Here is a 17,125-nt window from a genome sequence, read left to right on the forward strand (position 1 = left end):
AGCCCCCAAGTACGTCGAACATTGTTGAGAAAGAGCAGAGGTTAGACGCACATGAGACAGAAATTACCTTTCAGGTGAATCGATGTTCAGTCAGTGCTGCTCTGTTTCCGTGTGAGTCTCGAAATCCATCCATTCCATGGCTGCCTTACGTCTGCTCTCCCGGAGGTGCAGCAGTGAGCAATAGACACGGGGCCCAGCTCTCGCAGACCCACGTCCAAGTGTGGAGGACAGCAGTGAACGAGGTGGTTCAGAGATGACAGAGGCGATGGGCTGGAGAGTGGCCTCAAGAGGGACTTGGCAATGTCTGGAGACTTTTTTTTTTTCTGTCTTTTTAGAGCCGTAGGTGTGGCACATGGACGCTCCCAGGCTATGGGTCGAACCCGAGCTGCAGTTGCCAGCCTACACCACAGCCTCAGCAGTGCCAGATCTGAGCCATGTCTGTGACCTATGCCACATCTCATGGCAACACCCGATCCCTAACCCTCTGAGAAAGGCCAGGGATTGAACCCACGTCCTCATGGATTCTAGTCAGGTTCTTAACCTGCAGAGCCACAACGGGAACGCCCTGGAGACGTTTTTGATTTGTCACAACGGGGGAAGGTACATTATTGGCATCTAATGAGTAGAGGCCAGGTAGACACCCCTCAGTCTGCTGGAATTCCCACCTCCTAACCCAAACAAAGAATCATGGGGCTTTAAATGTCAGTAAGGCATTTAAAGGGTGAGAAACTGCTCCAGACTGTCCTAGAAGCCGTGAAGAAGAAGAAACATTTGGGCTAATGAGGATGAAAGTGATAAGAAAGAGCTGTCCCTGCCAAAATTTGTGGGAGGGGCATTTCAGGAAGAGAATAATTCAAAAGCTGACGCCATGGGCTTTTGAATTATTAGGAGAATGTATACATTGTTGATTGTTTTGAATTTTTTCCCCTTCGATTTTGTTGTCCACAGAATTATGGCCTTGAAACTGATAACATGAAGAACTTGGTTTTGAAACTTCGAGCATCTTCCCACAATTTACAGAATTACATAAGTGGCCGGCGGAAAAGTCCAGCTTATGACGGAAACACCTCCCACAAGCCCCCCAATGAGTTTCTGACTTCCGTGGTGGAGCTCATAGGCGCTGCCAAGGCCTTGTTAGCTTGGCTGGACCGGTGAGTCCTGGGGGTGCTTTGCTGTCCTGTTGAAGGCGGGTCTGAGATGCATGCACGTCTGGATTTTGCCTGAGGAAAAGGCACCATTGTCCCTGTCCGGCCTTGGCAGCCTGGGAGTTCTGCATCAGTGGTTGATTTTAGGGTCCCTCTGGAAGTGACTGAGCAAGTGAATAGCAGGAACAAAGTGGCCTCAGCTTAGAGAGGAGTTGAGTTTTTCCGAGGTTAAACATTACTGATTATTTGGTTGTATAAAGGCTGTTAGTTGGCTTTTGAAGAGATGTTAATTCTCTTGGCTCATTTTTTGAGGTGTGGGTTTTTTTGTTTTTGTTTTTTTTTATCTAGAGCATCTGTCTCTTTTCTCTGTAGATTCCCATCTTGTGTGCTTTTTGGGAGGAAGATGTTGCGGAGCAATTTAAACCAGCCTATTGTGTAGCCGTGCTTGTTGACACACAGTGTGGGACCCCAGTGGGTTCTTCTTCTCCCCCTTTTTTTTAATGAGGATTTTCGTTGCTTTCTAGGACGCCGTTTACAGGGATCACCGACTTCTCAGTAACGAAGAACAAAATCATTCAGCTTTGCCTGGACCTGACAACCACCGTGCAGAAGGTCAGTGCATCCCTGTTGCTTTCTACAAGGTTTTTTTTCCTTTTCCTTTGCTTCAAAGGGTTTACTTGCAGGTATGAGGTACCATTGTTTCTTTCTGTCCCTTTTTTTTCCCCCATCAGAGCTGGAGGAGAGATGAAAGGCTTTCGCTTAGATGAATTATACAGATAAGTTCTGTGAAAAATGACCTGTGGCCTTTACATCAAAGATTTACCTTCTTCTGTTTTCAAATAGTCGACCTAATAGTCTTGTGCTTTCTCTAAAATAGTAGAGTGCTTTTCCTTTTTTTAAAAATAGAAGTTCTGGAGTGACAATTTCATGATACCCTTTGTTCTGAGTACCTTACTGTATCTGCTTCTTAATTTTCTTGGTTGGGTTTATCAGTCAAGATGAGCTAGGCTTTGATGCAGTAACAAAACACCCTACAAACCTTAGTTTATTCCTGGCTTATCTGCATCCAAATGGGTCAGCTGGGGGTTCTGCTTTAGAGATGTAGATTGACATCCTACATAAGAACCACCAGTGTCTTATGTTATTTGTCCCCGTGGCAGAGGGACAAGGAACCTGGATGATTCTCCCACTGACAAATGCTCTGGTTTGGAAATGACACGTCAATTTCACACACAGCTCATTGGCCAGACCTATGCATCTTAGTAAACGCCAAGAATGTATTAACTGGCACGCAGAAGACTCTTGTAAAAATATTTGCGAATCGAATTGAGGCCATAAATGTAAGGACAACCTTGTTCTTTTTTTTCGTGATCCCACTTGGTTCAAAAATTCTGCTAGTGCACGTTTGTTTCCACCGCTGATTTGGCAAAAGGTAAAGAACGCCCTCTCCTCAGTTCTAACCGTGCCAGAAAATAGATGCAGTTCTGAAAAGCCTCGTGCTTTCTGTCTGTTTCTGGAATTGGAAGAGTGAAGTTGGGCTGTTGGTTAAGGTCCAATCCTGAGCAGCCCTTGAACTTGAAGGATGTGTGGCTTCATCATACACTTTTGAGGCCATGTTCTTAGGAAAGAACACGGAGCAATAAAGTGGCTCTGAGTTTCTGCTCATTTTTATGGTGTATAAAAGTAATTTTGATAGAAAGAGTCTGATAGCAATTGTGGTGCATTCATTATGTGATGGAGGGTCCCTAGGCATAGTGATCCTGCTCAGAAGGGTGCCCATGGGGGCTTATTGGGGTTGCACGACTCTGGGTGCACGATGAAGAGTGCTTTTTATTTAAAAATTTTTGCATTCTATTTATTTTTGAGTAAGTTTTATTGGATTTTCTAGATGACTTATGATGTGTTACTTTCAAACGTGCAGCAAAGTGAATTAGTCATATATATTCATATATATCTATTCTTTTTCAGGTTCTTTCCCCATATAGGCTATCACAGAGTATTGAATAGGTTTCCTCGAGCTATGCAGTAGGTCCTTGCTGCTGATTGATTTTGTGTGTAGTAGTGTGTATACGCTAATCCCAACCTCCCAACCCATCCGTCCCCCCAACCTTTCCCCTTTGGGAACCATAAATTTGGGTTCGAAATCTTTGAATCTGTTTTTGATTTGTGAATAGGGTCTTTTGTATCATTTTTAATTGGATTCCACATATTAGTGATCTCATGATATTTGCCTTTCCCTGCCTGACTTACTTCACTTCGTATGATAATCTCTAAGTCCATCCTTTTGCACAGCAAAGAAAAGCATTAAAAAAAAAAAAAATGAAAAGACAACGCACAGAGTGGGAGAAAATCTTTTGAACAAAAAGCGACTGACCAGGGACTAATCTCCAAAATATACAAACATCTCCTTCAGCTTTATATCAAAATAACAACCCATTTTAAAAATGGTCAGAGGCTCTAAATAGACATTTCTCCAAAGAAGACACACAGGTGGCCAAAAAAACACATGAAAAGATTCTCAACATCACTTCGTATGAGAGAAATGAAAGCCAAAACTGGAATGAGGTATTAGCTTCACTCTAGTCAGAATGGCCATCGTCAAAAAGTCTCTAAGCGATAAATACTTGGGTGGAGAAAAAGGAAGCCTGTTCCATTGTGGGTGGGGATGTAGGTTGGTGCAACGACTGTGGAGAGCAGTGTGGAGATCCATGAAACAACTAAATGCAGAACTACCTACCATCTCATCCAGCAGTCCTGCTCCTGGGCATATACCTGGAGAAAACTGTAATTTGAAAGGATGAATGATGCTTTTTAATTGTCTTTTTAAACAAATGCCCTAATGCTTTTGACAAACAAGCTGATGAGAATTTTGTCTCTTATCAGGAACAATTTAACCCAAACTTAAAGAACACAAGAGGTATTCTTTTTGTTTGTGTTTATTTTTTGTTTCCATTTTCCCTTTGGTGTTCATGGAGCATGTTTCAGAGACAAGCAGTTATGGGTTCAAATCCTGCCTCTGCCATTATTTAGCCCTAGAACTCTGGACAAGTCACTTAAAACTTAGGAGCCTCAGAGTTCCTTGGTGGCTTCATGGGTTAAGGATCGGTGTTGTCATTGCTGCGACATGGGTTCAGTCCCTGTCCTGGGAACTTCTGCATGCCATGGGAACAGCCAGAAAACAACAACTCTCCCTCCCAAACAACAACAAAAAACATAATGAGCCTTGGTGTTCTCACTGTAAGATGGGAATACTATTATTGACCTTACCAGATAATTTCCTGGAATTTCTATAAGTTATTGTGGAGTAAGAAAAAAAGGGAACATGAGGGTAATATGAAGACAAATGGTGACCAAAATTTTTTTAAATGTATGTCTATATGTATTAGTAATCATACACACATACATGCGAAAACCTCTGTACAAAGGAGAATATTAAATATAGCAGCCATTCTGAAGAAAAGTTGTGTTTACTCTGGCAGAGAGAGAAGGGAGGAGGGAGCCTAGGAGCCAAAGAAAAGAAAACAGTTTTTCCTTTACGAAAAGCGTGTAGACGACCGCATTCATGTGTCCATGTGAAACTAGATCTAGGGAAATTCTACAAACTGTTTACAAATTCGTTAAGACACCTACCTCAGAAGAGTGTCGTGAAGAGGAAACAAGACACAATATATGTAAAGCACAATGCCTGCTTATGAAATAATAGCCTAGGGTAGGAAATAGTAATATCTTCTCTGGTACTGGTTTTCTGGAATCAAACATGATGGCTTAAGGAGACAAAAGTTAACAAATATGTTATTTCTGGTATTTTGTATTTAAATTTGGACAGTTTCTAAGGCTTAAGAAACTGTGTAAACATATATGGGAATGTCGTTTTATGAACTTAGATTGAAACAACATGTTTAGCTTTTTTTTTTTTTTTTTTTTTTTTTGTCTTTTTGTTTTTTAGAGCCACACCCGCAGCATATGGAGGTTCCCAGGCTAGGGGTCAAATCGGAGCTGTAGCTGCCAATCTACACCACAGCCACAGCAACGCCAGATCCAAGTCGTGTCTGTGACCTACACCACAGCTCACAGCAACCTGGATTCCCTAACCCACTGAGCGAGGCCAGGGATTGAACCCACAACCTCATGGTCAGATTCATTTCCGCTGCGCCATGACAGGAACTCTAAAAAAACATGTTTCGCTCTTGATGCCCCTGTGTTTTCTCTAGTAGTGGGAGAGCACAGGTGCCTTGGCGAGTTGCAGGAGGAGTCGAATGTCTTCTTCCACGTGCGGTGTCCTGGCAGCAGCAAGGGTGAATTTGCTGGGGATGTCACACCCTCTCACAATGGCGGGAAGTGCCGGTTTTCTCTCAGCCTCTTGGCAGAAGATGTTTTGACTCTTTAGGAAGAAACCTGTCTTTTCCAGTCATTGCTTTCTTTCTGGGGAATGGAAGGAATCAAAGCTGTGTCTCTTTATTTCTAGTGACAAGAAACATGTTCTCCTTGAGTCTTTATCCTTTTTCCTTGTCGGCAAAGAGAGCTTGGCTTGTCCTTTTTCTTCTTTCTCTGTTCCACATATGGCCACTGCTCCTCCTCTTTTTGTCTCCTTCTCTGCATCTCACCCTCTGGTGACAGTGTGTGCCTTTCCCGATTGGAAGGATGAGGACTTGCTGCTTTTTTCCCTGTAAGGAAACTTCACACTTATTCTTTTTTTTTCCCCACTAATTAACTTTTCCTTTCCTTTCCTTTCCTTTCCTTTCCTTTCCTTTCCTTTCCTTTCCTTTCCTTTCCTTTCCTTTCCTTTCGTCTTTCCTTTTTCTCTCTTTCTCTTCTTGCAGCTGCACCTGCACCATATGGAAGTCCCCAGGCTAGTGAGCGAATTGGAGCTGCAGCTGCAGACCTGCGCCACAGCCACAGCAATACTGGATCTGAGCCACATCTGTGACTTACACTGCAGCTTTCAGCTGGATCCTTAACCCACTGAGTGAAGCCAGGGATCAAACCTGAATCCTCATGGACACTATGTCAGGTTCTTAACCCACTGAGCCACCGTGGGAACTCCACTTTCTTCTTCTTCTTCTTTTTTTTTTTCAATGAAATATAGTTGATTTACAATGTCGTGTTAGTTTTGGGGGTACAGCACAGTGATTCCATTACACTGCACATAACTTCTTTTAAGTGTGCTACGGCTGTCGCTTCACACCGAGTCCACAGATAGATCGTCCATCTAGTTTTCAGGCTATAAATTTCGGGTGAAGGGTCCTGCAGTGGGAAGGGAGCCTGACCTCTGTGTTCCATTTGTCCTGAAGTTTCGAGGACGTGAGAACTGGAATCATGCTGACGAGAGACAGGATGGCAGCAGCAGGTGCTGAGTTTCAATGCGTAGGAAGAAATGGAAGTGAGCATTAGATGGCCGAGAACACTGAGTGGACAGAAAGTACCGTGACCGCAGAGGAGGGAGAGCCCTGCGACCATTTACTGGGCACTGGTTGGGTCTCAGGTGTGCTCTACATGCTTGATGTGTGTTATCACGTTTAATTCTCAGCAGTTCTCTGAGATCGGTTTTATCATCCTTGCTTTACAAGGGGGGAAGCTGAGGCGTGAAGACGTTAAACCCGTCTCCCAAGGTTCCTCAGTTAGTAAGAAGGTAGGGGGGAGAAAAAGAAGAAGAATAAAGAAGAGCAGCAACGGGAAGGCGCAGCTGGGAGCTGCCCTGCCTGGGTCTCTGCCAGGTTGGCGGGCCCTTGCCCGCGGATCCAGGTGACCAAGAAATGTGACAAAACTCGGCCCTGCTGTCAGAACCATGAGGGGCTGACTTGGTTCCAGGACTTCTTTTTTTCCATCCTGTTGCCTCCGTGCCAAACACCATGAGGTCAGGCCAGCAGCTGCTTCCCCCCGCCCCCCCTCCCCGGGAGGAATGGGTGTGGGAACCCACATTCGTAAAAAGTGACCCTTTCACACGCTGCCTTGGACAGTTCAGGGAGCCGGGAGCGCTCCTCACCCATTGGCTCCATGGCCACAAAGAGCCCCGTTTTCTCGGTGGTGTCTTGACTCCATCAAGGCATCCAGTAGGAAGAACCATGAGATCAAACGTGCATCTTGACGCTTGGGCCCTGGTGTGAGGGGAGTGGCCCCTCTGCCTGTGGGTGGTCACCCCAAGGGTGACCGACGGCCAATCATTTGGGGATTTGTCATGAAAAACCGGAAACCCAACCCATTAGTTTTATTTCCAGCATGAGACTATGTACGTACTCTGTTTTGCCGAAGTTGACGTTTTTTTTTTAATAATTCTGTCCTTCGGATGGTGTCAGTGGGGGAGGGGTGATCATGGTAGCTGATCCTTAGTCCCACGCACGAAAGAGAGGAGGAAAAGTGTGTGTCTGAGCTGTGATCATTCGTAGTTTACAGAAGTTGCTCCCGGAGTGGGGATTCATGTCGGATTCACACATGCAAAAATGCACTCCTAAATTTCTTTTTTAAAGTGTTTTTTCACTAGTCTGGTCTTCTTCTGAGAGTCAGTGTGAATTTTGGGAGTAGGAGAGTAACTATTACAGCCCACATTTTTACCTAGTGGAGGAGGTTATATTATTATATTATATATTGTATATAATATTATATGTGGTATATTATATTATTCTTATAGCCCACATTTTTACCTAATGGAAGAAGTTAAACACATTTTTAAGGCATCGAAAATACAATGATCAAAGTCACATTAGAGTAGAATGTCATACATTTTTCTCCCCGCCGTAGAAAGGGAGGGAAAGTGACCTAAAAGGACCTTGGGATTGAAATGAGAATCTTGGACAATTCCAACAGAATTGATCAGTATCCTTCCTGCGCATAAAATAATTCTCGTTTTCTTTACGGTGTTCCAGTTTGGGATTATTGTACTTAATGGTGCCAAATAAATTGTTAGGAATCTCGTGGGTCTCCTTTTTCTTCGGTACGCACTCTGCCATGTCAGTGCAAATCTTCTTCTGTTCTAGAAAGTTCACCAAGAGAGTTTCATGGCGGCAGTTTCACTTTGGCTGTTTTTACACAGGACAATGGTGATTCTTATAATCAGCGAACCGGGTTCCTAGGGTTCCGAGTCTTTTGTTCTTAAGCTGAGTACATAATGCTTTGCATTCCAGCTCATTATTTGCTGCCCCCAATAGCATACCTCCAGACCACGTTTTTGGCAGCATGTTAATGAATGTTTTGTTGAAGCCTTTTCATCTATTAAGGCCTGAAATATCTGATTTAATCTCAGCGGTGCTTAAAATAAACTTTGTGGCTAAGTTTACTCAAGCCCTTATTTGAAAGCCATTCTTATGGGCAGGCCCAGAGCTAAAGACTCCTTGGCTCCCTTGGCCCAGGGCGAGCTTAGCCTGGGGTCACATTTAAGAGCCACTTTAACCTTCTTGGACTCGGACTTCTGGCTTCCTAGGCTCTGTATAGTCTGGGCAGTAGGTGGACCTCAATGATTTTTGTAGGTGTTCTGATTAAATAATTGGTCAGATGATTCCTTGGATGATAAGCTCTTGGAGTCAGGAGAGGGCAGAGCCTTAGGAGGAACTGAATGTCCACTCCTTTCCTGCTCTGCCCTCTTCTCCAATCCACGTTTCTCCTCCAGAAAGTGCTCAGGCTTCAGGGTTGGGGGCGGGTGGTGTCAGGGACTTTCTTGGGCCCCAGGAAGTACCTGGAGAGCTCAGACAAGTTTCGGAAAGTTCTTTGCCTTTATAGTTTTTATTTTCTTCTCTTTCTTTAGGATTGCCTTGTGGCAGAGATGGAGGACAAAGTTTTAACCGTAGTAAGTATTCCTTCTAAAAGTTATAAAATTCTCTTTTCCACAACCAGCAGGGATCACATTAATTCAAGTAAATGCGCTGTGGCTCGGCAATTCAGGATATGCTTTGAAATACTGGCTTTGGGGGTATGAGCCTATTCATTTCGGTGGAAAGGGAAGAATAAAAGTTAGTTAACAACAAGACCAAGCTCTGTGAAGATTCCTGTGCTTAAATGAAATATATTAAGGTCTCTGCCTTGCTTCCCCCCCCCCCAGCTGAGCACTTTATCTGGATAAAATTATACTTAAATTGCTAGCCGCCCTGTTAATTAGGGTTGAACGGATCTGCAAATTTCACTTTAGGACCATTTTGATTAAAAAAAATAAAAATCTTGGCCAAAGCCTTGTGATGGAAGGGGGATGTCCTCTGACTGTTAGCAGCATGTTTTGTAACTATGCATCATCACTTCCTCCTTTTGACAGAAGCCAGCCTGTGCTCTTTTGATAAGGCCTTCCTCCTACTGATGTTGAGGAATTTAGCAATGAAACTGCTATAAATATATTTTTCCATAAATAGGGAGGCTAAACAAATTAGAGGAATGTAAAGAGTATCCTTTCTTGGGCTCTGCCCCCTGGGGGAAAAAAAATCACTCTTTGGAATTTCCCGATGTGTTTGGTTAATTTTGAAAGGTTAGATGAATCTGATTGGGAGACATAACTACGCGCAGCCGCTGTGATTTCTACACGGAGACCACTTACTGGGGATCTTCACATCGCTAATAATTGACCTTGTCAGGGTTTGGTGTTCAGAGAATGTGAGGCATCACTCAAAAGACCCTAGACCTGAATGTAAACTGCAAAACAATAAAATGCCTGGAAGTAGCAGGAGAAAATCTAGGCGTCCTTGGGTTTGGTGATGAATTTTTATTATTATTATTATTTTGTCTTTTTGCCTTTTCTAGGGCTGCTCCCGTGGCATATGGAGGTTCCCAGGCTAGGGGTCGAATCGGAGCTGTAGCCGCCAGAGTCACAGCAACATGGGATCCGAGCTGCGTCTGTGACCTACACCACAGCTCACGGCAACGCCGGATCCTCAACCCACTGAGCAAGGCCAGGGATGGAACCTGCCACCTCAAGGTTCCTAGTCAGATTCGTCAACCACTGCGCCATAACGGGAACTCCTGGTGATGAATTTTTAGATACAACAAGAAAAGCATGATCCGTGTGAGAAAAAATTGATAAGGTAGCCTGCATTAGAATGAAAAACTCTGGGAGTTCCCTGGTGGCTCAGTGGGTTAAGGATCCAGTGTTGTCATTGTTGTGGCCCTGGTCACTGTTGTGATGTGGGTTTGATCCCTGGCCCAGGAACTTCTGCATGCTTCAGGTGTGGCCCCCAAAAAACAAAAAACAAACAAACAAACAAAAAACAAAAAAAAAAACCCCAAACAAACAAACAAAACCTCTACACCATCAGTGCACTATTAAGAGGATGAAAAGACAAGCCACGGACTGGGAGAAACTGTTTTCAAAACACTTAGCAGACAAAGAACTTGTGTCCAAAATATACAAAGAACTCTTACAAGTCAATAATAAGAAAACAGGAGTTCCCATTATGGCTCAGTTGGTTAAGAATCTGACTAGTGTTCCATCCCTGGCCTCGCTCACTGGATTAAGTACTGGGGGTGCTGCTGTGGCTGTAGCTGTAGCTCCAATTTGACCCCTGGCCTTGGAACTTCCATATGCCACATGTGTGGTCCTTAAAAAAAAGCAAAAAAGAGAAAAATTAAAATAAAAAATAAAAAAATAAAACAACCTCATTAAAAAAGTGGCTAAAAGATCCAAACAGATACCTAACCCAAAAAGATATATATTTGGCAGATAAGTATATGAAAAGATGTTCAACATCATGTTTCATTAGGGAATTGCAAATTAAAATATCAGCGAGGTACCACTACACACTTTCTAGGATAACTAAAATCCAACACATGACAACTCCGGACATGGAGCAATAGGAACTCTTGTTCGATGGTGGAGATACAAATGGTAGCGCCATGTTGGAAGGCACGGTGGCAGATTTTTACAAAACTAAACTTACTCTTACCCTGGGATCCAATACTCCTAAGTGTTTACCCAAATGAGAGAAACTGATATCCACAAACACCTGCACAGAGTGTTAGAGCAGCTTTAACCATAGTTGCCAGTACTTGGAAGCCACCAAGGTGTCCTTCACGTGATGACTGGATAAACAAACTATGGTCCATCCAGAGAGTGGAATGTTATTTGGCAGGAAAAAGAATGATGTATCCCAGTCCTGAAAAGATACAGAGGACCCTTAAATGCATATTACTCAGTGAAAGAAGCCAATCTGAAAAGGCTACGTACTGTATGATTCTAACTATTGGACCTTTTGGAAAAAGCAAAGCCATAGAAACAGTACAGATGAGCGATTGCCAGGGGTGCATCGTGGAGGGGGGGGAAATAAACAAGTAGGTGGCACATAGGGGATTTTTAGGGTGGAGGAACTATACTCTATGATCCTGTGGTGGTAGGATCATGCATTTGTCAAAAGCTGTAGAATTATACCCCACAGAGAGTGAACCCTAGTGTAAACTACAGACTTTTGTTAAAATATATCACTATTGGTTCATCGTTTGTAACAGATGTACTGCAGTCATGCAAGATGTTAATAATCTTTTGTTACTAACCATGTTCCAAAAATATAACTGTTGGAAACTATAGTGGGGCGGTGGGGGGGAGTATATAGGAACTGTACTTTATGCTCAGTTTTCCTCAAAGCCTCAAACAGCTTTAAAATATAAAATCTAGGAGTTCCCGTCGTGGCGCAGTGGTTAACGAATCCGACTAGGAACCATGAGGTTGCAGGTTTGGTCCCTGCCCTTGCTCAGTGGGTTAACGATCCGGCGTTGCCGTGAGCTGTGGTGTAGGTTGCAGACGCGGCTCGGATCCCGCGTTGCTGTGGCTCTGGTGTAGGCCAGTGGCTACAGCTCCGATTCAGCCCCTGGCCTGGGAACCTCCATATGCCGCGGAAGCGGCCCAAGAGATAGCAACAACAACAACAACAAAAGACAAAAAAGACCAAAAAATAAATAAATAAATAAAATAAAATAAAATCTAGAAGTTCCCTGGTGGTGCAGCGGGTTAAGTGTCTTTTGTTGTCACTTCTGTGCCTTGGGTTGCTGCTGTGGTGCTGGTTTGATCCCTGCATGCTGTGGGCACAGCCAAAAAAAGAAAAATATCAAATCTATTTTTAAAAAGGGTTCAAACAAAATATATAAAAAAATATATATATATATTTTAACTTTGTCAGGATTTGGTATGCAGAGAATGTGAGCAGTCCCTAAGAAGCCGACATGATTCTCTTTAACTGCCGAGAGGGGGTTTCTGCCCAGCCCGTGCCCCTCATTCGTCTTAAAGGAGTTAATATAAAAGCTGTACTTTTAAAGCAAAGATGAAATAGTGGTCCCATCCCCCCCCAATGCAAATATGGAACCCAAGTGGCACGTGTTCATTGCGCCGCGTGTCATCGTGATTGCGCGTCAGAGCTCAAGATGATGGGTGAAATGCATTTTTTTAAAATCCAGTCTAGATTAATGATTGAACCGTCCCTCTTTGCCTCTCCAACTCTAGGTCAAGGTTCTAAATGGCATCTGTGACAAAACGATCCGATCTGCCACGGACCCTGTGATGAGCCAGTGTGCGTGTCTGGAGGAAGTGCACTTACCAAACATTAAGCCCGGGGAAGGCCTGGTAAGAAGTCTACCACCACTTGTTTATTTTCCCATGGCATCAGTGCGGACTGAAGTTGTCATCTCTTTTTTTAAGAAAATAATTCCTTATTGCTTTCACTGGAATTCTGGAGTAGACTCGATTATACTGTCTTCCATTGTGTCGCTAAGAATGTGCCATCTTGAACTGTGGGTATATTTTGTATCTTCAACGTATAAAAATGAATACTGTTTGAAAACAGTATATTCTTATCTTGAAGGAACTGTCTTAACGGGTTTATTTTTAGGACTTAGCAATACAAGGCGAGAGAAAACATTTACACAAAGGAAAGATGATCTCTTGGTACAAAACAACATCTGCTCTGAAGCCTCCGTTAGCACTTAGGATGGAGGTGAGAAGAGACTGGTTGAAAGTAACGATTCTTAAAGAAAGTTCGGAAATGTTTCAGAGGTAACGGGCTCTGTGTAAGAACAGGGTCTGAGAATACATACAGGTAGATACCTGGATACCTAGATTGGTCCTAGGTAACTCGTATTCTCATTGCCTCGCATGCAGCAGCTGTGATTAGTGTGCTGAAATCTACGTGGGGACCCTAGGAGGCCCATCGAAGGGCTTAGGGACTTTTAGTCAAAAAGAGCGGGATTTACATTTTTTTTGTTTCGGCTGCACCCTCAACACATGGACGTTGCTGGGCCAGGGTTCGAACCTGCACCACAGCAGCAACCAGAGCCCCTGAAGTGACAAGGCTAGGACCTTAACCTGTTGAGCCACACAGGAACTCCTAGAAAGAGCAGGATTGAAATCCCAACTCTCCAGTGACTTAATGTCTATATGGGTCCGTGTCCTCATCCGTCAAAAATGAATAGTAACAACCCTCGCGGGGCTGTTGAATGTATTAAATTAGATTATGCATGCTGCGTGCCAGGCGCTGATGCCTGGTAAGTGTGCAGTGATTGGTGGCTGCAGCTGCTGGTCCTGATGGTGACGGTGATGACTGATGATAAAGAAGAAGAGGAGGCGCGCCTGGTGTGTGGGGAGCTATCAGGGCGGTCTCCCCTCTCAGCTGGGAAAACAAAATCAATATCGACAAGCCCGCTTTCTTAGTGAAAAGACATGTCCACACTGAGACGGCCCAGCCTCGACGTAAATGATGGACTGTGATAGAGAAAACACAGAAGACTTCCTGGAGGTGGGTGGATGGGCCTGTATTGAAGTGGAGCAGGGCCCCAAGGGGCAGAGCTGGAGTTGCCATCTCAGCTGGTAGTTAGACAAGCAAAGCTCCGGGAGGAGGGGCACCCTGTGGAGGGAGGAGCCGATGACGCAGCGGCTCAGAGTGATGGGAAGGGCGGCGGCGAGGAAGGGGCGGAACTACGAAGGCTGGGCTGGTTCCAGGGTGCTGCGGGTTGCTGAGCAGGCTCAGGTCAGGGTCAGAATGACGTCCGAGGAGGATCTGTAGTATTCTCATAGCCACACCCGGCTGAGCAACTACTCTCTGTCTACGTTTTGCTCTTTTCTTTTGGTCTTTTTAGGGCCGCACCCTTGGCATGTGGAGGTTCCCAGGCTAGGGGTCGAATCGGAGCTGTTGCTCCGGCCTACACCAGAGCCACAGCAACGCCGGATCCGAGCCGCGTCTGCGACCTACACCACAGCTCCCGGCAATGCCGGATCCTTAACCCACTGAGCAAGGCCAGGGATCGAGTCCACGTCCTCACGGATACTGGTCAGGTTCATTACCACTGAGCCACTTTTTGCTCTCTTTTTGCTCTCTTTCCTCCTCCAATGGAACTTTAATAAGCTTTTTTTAAAAAAATAGGTGGCATGTCAAACTGCAAAGACGCTTCCTCCCTGAGGTGGCTTTCACGTCTGAGTCCGCCGTCAGGCCTTTGAGGAAGGCGCGTATTCATCTTTATGCCTCCCTCACAGCGGAGGGGTGCCTGCTTCTCATGTACCTCCGATGATGCGTTCCTTAAAAGCCTTGGCTGCTGCATCCTGGTCTGGGTGTTGGTGACTTGAGTGAGTCACCGTGCAGGGACTGCTGAGACCACATCAACCGAGTATCTCCTGTCCCTTCACAGAGAGGTGGTCGGGAGGGGACTGTCCTTGTTTGCCCCGGCTCCTTCATTCTGAGTCCCCAGGACCATGCGCTCCTGGTACACAAATGATAATATCAAAGGGATCCCCGTTCTGATGTCTTCCGCTGGTGTTTCGACGTGGTTCGTTCCCCCTCACCGCTCTTTGGATCTTGTTTTACAAGGTTTCAGGAGGTTTCAAAACGAGTATGCTGCTAAGGGACTGCCTTCACTGTTAGAGGTTTTGTTTGTTGGTCTCCCTGGCGGCTGTGTGTTTCTAAATGTTGCAGTAACGAGCTCATCTATTTGTGACTCCCCCTAGGGCATGTACATCAAATCAACCTATGATGGATTGCACGTGATTACTGGAACCACAGAAAATGTAAGTGCGTGTGTGTATCCATTAAAAGGAAAAGCTCTCGTCTGGTCAGACGGACTTGACAGAGTCCCTATATTTTTTCATGGAAATGTGTCCTGCTGTTCTATTACCAGTCATGGGAGCGCAGTGTCAGCTTTTTTTATTTCGGTTGGGAATGTGCTGCCTGTCACCAGCTGTCCTCAATGTATTATTTAAATTGTCCTGTATCGCTCTCGTACACACACCTTGCCAAGGTTTGGCCCCCACCCTTGGGTTTATGTATGTGTTTGTGTATCCCGGAGGCGTTAACCCATCCATCCAAAGACAGGGATCTCTTTGTGGTTGAGAATCACTTTTATAAAAAGAGCTGGAGTGGTGACCATGTGTGTACAATATAGTGGGTTTTTTTTGGGGGGGGGAGTTGTTTGTTTAATGAAATTTATATGTGTCGCCAGAGCAACTGTTTAGGGATTTTTGCGTGACAAAGATACTTTTTTATACAATTGTATTTCATCATATTTGCATACTATTGAAATTTAGTTTTTTCTCTCCCTCTAACCTTCTGCATAGAAGAAGCAGGGCTGTTTCTACTGTGAGGGACTTGGTACCCTGTTATCTTACCTTTTGAAAAAATTCTGCTACGTGAAAGGTTTTTCTTTAGCCCCTCAAGCATTTTGAATTTGTGAAAAGTAAAGCTGAGTGCTTTCTTTATTCTACTGACGACAGGGCCAGCTTTTGAATGACGTTGATATGAATCTAGAAATGTCTAAAAAGCCTCCTTGCATCTGTGTAAAAGAAGCATGTGTCTATGGAATGAATTACTGTATTTAATCTACTAAGACGAGAGGAAGTCATTCTTTTTTTTTTTTTTTTTTTTTTCACTTTTACTCCTTTATCAAAAGGGAAAATTCTATCCAGGGAAGGGGAAACTGAGAAAACAAAAAGATTCAAACAATCCAATGCAAACACAACATTTTTCAAATGTAAGAGGTTCCTATTACTAAAAATGCTTTTCTTTTTTTTTTTTTTTTTTGTCTTTTTTTGTTGTTGCTATTTCTTGGGCCGCTCCCGCGGCATATGGAGGTTCCCAGGCTAGGGGTTGAATCGGAGCTGTAGCCACCGGCCTACGCCAGAGGCACAGCAACGCAGGATCCGAGCCGCGTCTGCAACCTACACCACAGCTCACGGCAACGCCGGATCGTTAACCCACTGAGCAAGGTCAGGGACCGAACCCGCAACCTCATGGTTCCTAGTCGGATTCGTTAACCACTGCGCCACGACGGGAACTCCTAAAAATGCTTTTCAGTGAGACAGTTTTAATGCGTACAAGTGCATGGCATTAAGCTTCAGAACCTAACACAGGCCTGACGCTCAAGTCCTTTTCTGGAGGAAGTAATTCTTAAAAACAAGAAATTTGGTAACTGTTTTTTCTAATCTGGTGAATATGTATCAGAGTTTGAGCTTTAGCTACCAGGTCTTTTGATAAAATAAAATGGCATGATCTTTGATTAGGGTTTGTGGCACACGCTTGATTTCTGTAATAAGAAAAATGACATCTTAAGGCAGTCAATGAATTATAAATATGTTATGTGGTGCTGGGTGGAAGATGATGGTGTCTTTAAACATTCTCTTTTGAGCCACAGTGAAAATGCACTGAGACCACTGGGATTTTTTTTTTTTTTTTTTTCTTTTTAGAGCTGCCCCAGTGGCACATGGAAGTTCCTGGGCCAGGGGTCAAATCTGAGCTTCGGATGCCAGCCTCCACCACAGCCTCAGCAATGCCAGATCTGAGTTGCATCTGCAACCTATGCTGCAGCTTGTGACTATGCCAGATCCTTAACCCACCGAGTGAGGCCAGGGATTGAACCTGCATCCTCAGGGACACTAGTAGGGTTTTAACGCTTTAGGCCACAAGGGGAACTCCGCGTCACCTGATAGGTCATAATGGCACAGGACATTCTCCTTTTAGGCTGGGGATGCTGCAAAAGAAAAAAAAAGTCACAGCCAACATTCCTCCTTTATCCTCATCAGAGACCTTATGTCTTTTAGCTGA

General features: G+C 44.4%; 1 protein-coding gene across 3 annotated transcripts in view; it reads left to right on the forward strand.

Moving 5' to 3' along the window:
• Window positions 1-17,125, forward strand: part of CNKSR3 (CNKSR family member 3) — a 99,638-nt gene that overhangs the window by 63,704 nt on the left and 18,809 nt on the right. For 2 of the 3 annotated variants that reach the window (XR_014844338.1, XM_021086603.2), the window contains exons 3-7: window positions 949-1,151; window positions 1,670-1,757; window positions 8,881-8,922; window positions 12,547-12,666; window positions 15,037-15,096. Coding sequence is in view for 2 of the 3 variants with exons in the window: in XM_021086603.2 (XP_020942262.1) it covers window positions 949-1,151; window positions 1,670-1,757; window positions 8,881-8,922; window positions 12,547-12,666; window positions 15,037-15,096 (513 nt within the window). In the remaining variant the exon portion in view is untranslated. Of the gene's footprint in view, window positions 1-948; window positions 1,152-1,669; window positions 1,758-8,880; window positions 8,923-12,546; window positions 12,667-14,205; window positions 15,097-17,125 lie in introns of all 3 variants that reach the window. The other variant, XM_085023442.1, reaches the window with a different exon arrangement.

This window comes from Sus scrofa, chromosome 1 (assembly GCF_054392235.1).
Source record: "Sus scrofa isolate SSC_HxYL_T2T_F1_AM1 chromosome 1, Sscrofa_HxYL_maternal_Yorkshire_Landrace_v2.0, whole genome shotgun sequence".
In the NCBI taxonomy this organism is placed as follows: domain Eukaryota; kingdom Metazoa; phylum Chordata; class Mammalia; order Artiodactyla; family Suidae; genus Sus; species Sus scrofa.